This window comes from Scyliorhinus canicula, chromosome 3 (assembly GCF_902713615.1).
Source record: "Scyliorhinus canicula chromosome 3, sScyCan1.1, whole genome shotgun sequence".
Taxonomy (NCBI): Eukaryota; Metazoa; Chordata; class Chondrichthyes; order Carcharhiniformes; family Scyliorhinidae; genus Scyliorhinus; species Scyliorhinus canicula.
The window spans coordinates 131,027,279-131,033,278 of NC_052148.1; the positions used below are offsets into that span (position 1 = coordinate 131,027,279).

The 6,000-nt window shown below is 50.2% G+C and overlaps 1 protein-coding gene across 3 annotated transcripts in view; it reads right to left on the minus strand.

Annotated features, from left to right (window-relative positions):
* The window catches only part of slc30a9 (solute carrier family 30 member 9), a 191,296-nt gene that overhangs the window by 87,497 nt on the left and 97,799 nt on the right, over window positions 1–6,000 (minus strand). For all 3 annotated transcript variants that reach the window (XM_038791311.1, XM_038791312.1, XM_038791310.1), the window contains exon 8: window positions 1,688–1,746. In XM_038791311.1, the coding sequence (XP_038647239.1) occupies window positions 1,688–1,746 (59 nt within the window). The remainder of the gene's footprint in view (window positions 1–1,687; window positions 1,747–6,000) is intronic.

The window sequence follows — 6,000 nt, forward strand, 5'->3', positions numbered from 1 at the left end:
AATGTAACACACATGTTCATAAAAGGAAGACAACAAAGAAAAAATAACTGTAGGCCAGTTAGCTTAACTTCTGTCATTGGGAAAATGTTAGAATTCATACTAAAGGATGTAATAGCAGGACATTTAGAAATGCAAATCATCAAGTAGAGTCAGCATTGCTTCATATGGGGGAAATAATGCCCAAATTTATTAAATTCTTTGAGGTGATGAGTAGGATAGATAAAGGGGAACCGGGAGATACAAAATTGTTTCATAAAGGTACCGCACAAAAGGCTACTTAAATAAGATAAAACACATGGTGTTGGGAGTAGTATGGCTGGAGGATTGGTCAACTAATAGAAGACAGAGTGGGATAAGAGGGGCAATTTTAGAATGGTAACCTGTAACCCGTGAAGTGCCACAGGAATCAGTGCTGGGGACAATTATTTACAATACATATTAATGACTTGGAAAAAGGGTGAATGTATTATTACCAAGTTTGCAAATTACACAAAAATAGCTGAGAAGGCAAGTGGTGAGGATGACAATCTAGAGTGAGATATAGACAGGTCAAGTGAGTGAGCAAAACTTGGCAGATGGAATTTAATGTAGGAAAATGTGAGTTATGCACTTTGGCAGGAAGAGCAAAGGAGCTGAATATTATTTAAATGGAAAAAGACTGCAGAAAGCTACAACACGAGAGATTTGGGGGTCCTCCTGCATAAATCATAAAAAGATAGCATGCATGTTCAGCAGGTTCAACACAAGCTACAACACGAGAGATTTGGGGGTCCTCCTGCATAAATCATAAAAAGATAGCATGCATGTTCAGCGAAGGCAAATAGAATGTATTTTAAAGGAAATGGAGCATATGATGTCTTGCTAAAACTAGCACTTGGAATACTCAGTCTTAGTCCCTATATCAAAGTCAAGATATACTGGCACTGGAGGCAGTAAAGAGAAGATCCACTAGGTTGACCCCAGGTATGGAGGGATTTTCTTACGAGAAGAGGTTGAGCCTGTACTCATTGGAGTTTAAATAAAGGAAAGGCAACCTTATCGAGACAAAGGATCTCATTGACCTGACAGAGTAGATGCTGACATATTAGTCTAGGACATAATCTCAGAGAAAGCAGTCAGAGGACATAATCTCAGAGAAAGCAGTCAGAGGGCATAATCTCAGAGTAAGGGGTCGCCCATTTAAGACCGAGGATGAGGGATTTCTTCTCAGAGGATAATGAATTTGGAATTCTTTACCACAGGGGACAGTAGAGGGTAGGTCATTAAGTATGTTCAAAGCTGAAGAGAGATTTTTAATCAGCAAGGGAATCAACAGTTATGGGGATAAAGCGGGAAAGTGGTGTTGAGGATTATCATATTAGATCAGCCATGATCTCATTAAATTGCGGAGCAGACTTGATGGGCTGAATGGCCCACTTCTGCTCCTACATCTTATGGTTTTATACTGACATTACATAAGGCTTTGCGCAGAGCGCAATTGCTCAGGACGGTTAACTTTACCTGGTATTCCCATGCATCTGCTGCCCTCATTTTTGGTGGACGTTGCAGGTTTGGGAGGTGCTGTCAAAGGAGCCTTTGAGTTGCTACAGTCGCGGTAGATGGTACACATGACTGCCACTGTGTTGGTGGTAGAGGGATGGAGGGAGTGATTGCTTACGGTGACACAATATTTCATAAATGGTCTTACCATAGTGTTACCCAGAAACTCCCTGTATTCTCGCATTAACTTCTGGTTCCTGAAAAGATCTACAATGGAGAAAAGGTATCAAATCATATCCACTTTGTACTAGGATATGAATTCAATTAATTGAATTAACAACGTCCATGACATTGCACTGACAGGAATTTTGAAAGTACGACAGGTATTTTAAGAGACAGCGAAATTCAAAGAAATCAGTTTTTTACCCACCTCAAATTGGCAATATATTCATTTCCTTATACAACTGTGATATAGGTGGTTACTAAAGGGATAAAGAGTGACACATTGCTGTGTATCTGGAATCACATGCAGGATAGACCTGGGACAGGTGGCAGTTTTCCTTCCCTAAACGACATTAGTGAACCAGATGTTTTTTTTTTAAATGAGAAATCGACAATGGTTTCATAGTCACCATTAGACTTTTTTCAAAAATTGGGTTAAGATTTTGCCATCTGCCGTGGTCATATTCAAATCCAGGTCCCCAGAGCATTACTCTCGGTCACTGGACTACTAGTCCAGTGAAAATACCACTGCCTCCCCAGTAAAATCTAAAGCAGAACAGAATTTTAACAAACAATAGCTTGCATTCACAGTTAATCTGGCAGAAAAAGCAACTTTGGACGAAATTCAGATGTGTTCCTTCTTTTGAGGATGAATATTAAAAGATCAATTCTGGCTGCTTATACTGTTCCTGCAAAATGCAGTTTCAGCCATTGGTCCTTATGTATTTTCAGTTTCAATTGATAGAAGAGGTTTTGGGATAGCAATTTTAGAGAAAAACCTAGGAATTACACCGTGCTATCTGTTAGGGCTTGCCAAATACATAATTGACAACTAAACAGACGCAGATGTAACATATCTGAAGTGTTAAGTGCAAGATAGGCAAGTAAAAATCAATGCTGCATACCCTTTTACATTTCCCCCTGACCTTCATTAAGTGGTAGTCATCATTATCAAGACTCTAATAAACCCCCAAGTCAGGGATCCTAGCTAATAAAGAACTTTGCTCACAACTTGATGAGGCTTTAAGCGTGCGTCTTTTTGGGCTCCATATTTACCAAACAAGAATCAACACAAGTGCCCCCTTTTTTGAAAAAAAACACCACGAAAACGGGAAAGAAACATATGGGCTGGATTCTCCGTTTCTGAGACTAAAGTGTTGATGCCAGCAGAGCATATGTGGACTTTCACGAAAGAAAAATCGGCACCATACCTGCACCGATTCCACTAATGGGCTCGCACAACCACATGGGACACAATCAATTCCACAGAAAAAGGTGCGGAATTCATCGGGTCAGTGATTGACACTCGAGGCTGACGAGCCGCAGCCACACAAACTATTCTCCCCCCACACACACCATCCTAGCCAACAAGATGGTTATAAGGAGAGCAGCACCACGGTTCACCGCCGCTGGGCTGGAGACCCTTCTGGACGTGGTGGAGGGTGGTTGGTTGGGTGGGGTTACTGGGATAAGGTAGAGGTGTGGGCTTAGGTATGGGGCTCTTTCCAAGGGCAGACTCGATGGGCCGAATGGCCTCTGTCTGCACTGTAAATTCTATGATCCTGTGCCTGGGCACAGGTGTCAGAGGCAGCCTTTGACGTGGGCAACTTCATCCGGACCAGCATCCAGGGCAGGAAAAAAACTGCACAACCTTCTTATAGTAACTTTTATTATCACAAGTCATCTTACATTAATACTGCAATGAAGTTACTGTGAAAATCCCCGAGTCGCCACATTTCTGCACCTGTTCGGGTACAGGGGGAAAATCCAGAATGTCCTCAGGCTGCCAGGATGAGTTGGCAGCATTGTGCTCCTGGCACGACACCCCCCTCCCCAGAGGTAACCGAATCCTCACTCTGCCCCACATGCCGGCACCCATACCAGCCGCAATGGCAGGGTGCCCTGGCCAGAGGCCACCCTGCGGCCCCTCAGTGGCCGAGCAGAGGGCCCTGAGCAGGCAGGCGGCCCACGAGAGGTTGCAGAGGTGGAGTTCGATCACGCATGAAAGTGAGACCCAGCGGAGTGGAGGTTGCCCGTAACACGTGTCAAGACCCCTCCCTCAGCCGCCTGCCCATGGTCTAATCATGCATGTTGTCTTGTGTCTTGGTGGACCCAGAGATGGGACGGGTCCATCCCGCGGCCCCACCCCAAAGCCAGTGACAGAGGCGGTGCCCCCCGGACAACCGAGCACTCACAGGGAGAGCAACTCAAACACCAACCCTCCATCCGAGACCCAGGACACCCTGGAGCTCGGGTCAGAGGATGACACCGATTTTCCATCACAGCTGTCTCCAACACCCTCCACCATTCCAAAGGCACTCACCTTGGTTGGGCACTATAGTGAAGAAGCTCCTGGGACACTATCTGGTGCACAGCTGATCTGGTGCAGCAGGTGGAGGGAGGAGCACCCAAGGAGATGGACAGTCAGAGGGTAGGCCAGCACAAGGAACCAGCTGCCGTCCCAGGTGTCTGGAATACCCAGTCCCAACCACAATGCAGATGCAGTCAGAGAACCAGGGACCACAAGAGGGGATGATGGCAAGCATCCAGCACCTGCGGTCGCAGGTGGAGTCGTCCAACCACGTGCAGGGCAGGAGGTGGCGCCAACCATGCGTGCAACCTCGGACAACACTGCCTGGGTGGCGTCCACAGTGGAAGTATTGAGGGCGACGGTTTTGGCTATGGATCAGCGTGTACAAGTCCTGGAGCATTCTGTGCAGACGGTGGCAGAGGCACAGGATAGGGCAGCCCTCTCACAGGCAGCTATGTGGCAGAACCACCTGGACATTGCAACGGCGCTCCTCAGATAGGCCCAGTCACACCAGGGAACATCAGCGGCATTGCCCAGGCATTGCTGGCATGACGCAGACAAAGAGGAAGGTGGCCCAGTCCCAGAGGAAGATGGCGCAGTAACTTGCTGATGTGACACAGACTCAGAGGGTGTTGGCACAGTCACAGCGTGATGTGGCGCAATCCCAGATGGCAATGGTCCACTCCCTGTGCTCCTTAGTCATGAGCGTGCCAACCCTGGCAGAGACCAGATGGGGCCTCTAGGACTGGCAGCGACAGGTGGCGGGTGAGCCTCAACTCACACCCACGTCCCAAGGAGTCGGACAGGGACCATTGGGCACCCCTGAGGGAGTCATCGATGGGGCCCGTGCCGATGATTCCTGCAGGGGAAGTGCCAGAACACCGCAGCACCTTGAACACCACCCCCGTCCCAGCGCATCCGATGGGCAGTGGGCAGAATAGGATGGCACCACGCCACCTGGGACACCCGAGCGGCGTCTGGGCACATCCAGGCCGGGTCACCCCAGAAGACGCGAGCCAACAGGGACCCTCGTTGCAGGGCAGAAGTCACAGCAGGCCACCTCCACTCCTGCTATACCGTCTGGGGAACCACCTTAGCGTAGCGTTAGGGCTTGTAAGGCCAGAAAGTTAGACACCAGTTAAGTTGGCACGGGTGCAGGGCACAGTGTAGTCATAGGGGCTAGGACACATCTGTAAATATTTGTTCACAATAAACACCTGTTACCACCGTTATAACAGCCTCGGTTCTCGGTCCAGGGATTGGGTGAGACCTTGTGATAAATGGCCAGACCGCATGCAGGGATCACCCAGGTGGACTGTGCAACCATGGGGTGGGGCCAGATGTTGTCATACGATGCAGAGCACCAGAGTTCACCGCAGAGCGGGTTGTCATCATCCTCCATTCCATGGACCAGACCTGCTATTACTGCCCAAACATCTTCCTCCTCATCGGACGAGGCCTGCCCTTCCTCCTCACCCCCCTCCTCCTCCTCACCCCCCTCCTCCTCCTCACCCCCCTCCTCCTCCTCCTCACACCCTCCTCCACCTCCTCACCCCCCTCCTCCTCCTCCTCCTCACCCCCCTCCTCCTCCTCCTCCTCACCCCCCTCCTCCTCCTCCTCACCCCCCCTCCTCCTCCTCCTCCTCCCCCCTCCTCCTCCTCCTCCTCCTCCCCCCTCCTCCTCCTCCTCCTCCTCCCCCCTCCTCCTCCTCCTCCTCCTCACACCCCCCCTCCTCCTCCTCACACCCCCCCTCCTCCTCCTCCTCCTCACCCCCCTCCTCCTCCTCCTCAACCCCCCCCCTCCTCCTCCTCCTCCTCCCCCCCTCCTCCTCCTCCTCACACCCCCCTTCCTCCTCCTCCTCCTCCTCACCCCCCCTCCTCCTCACCCCTCCTCCTCAGCCCCCTCCTCCTCCTCCTCAGCCCCCTCCTCCTCCTCCTCAGCCCCCTTCCTCCTCCTCCTCCTCAACCCCCTCCTCCTCCTCCTCACCC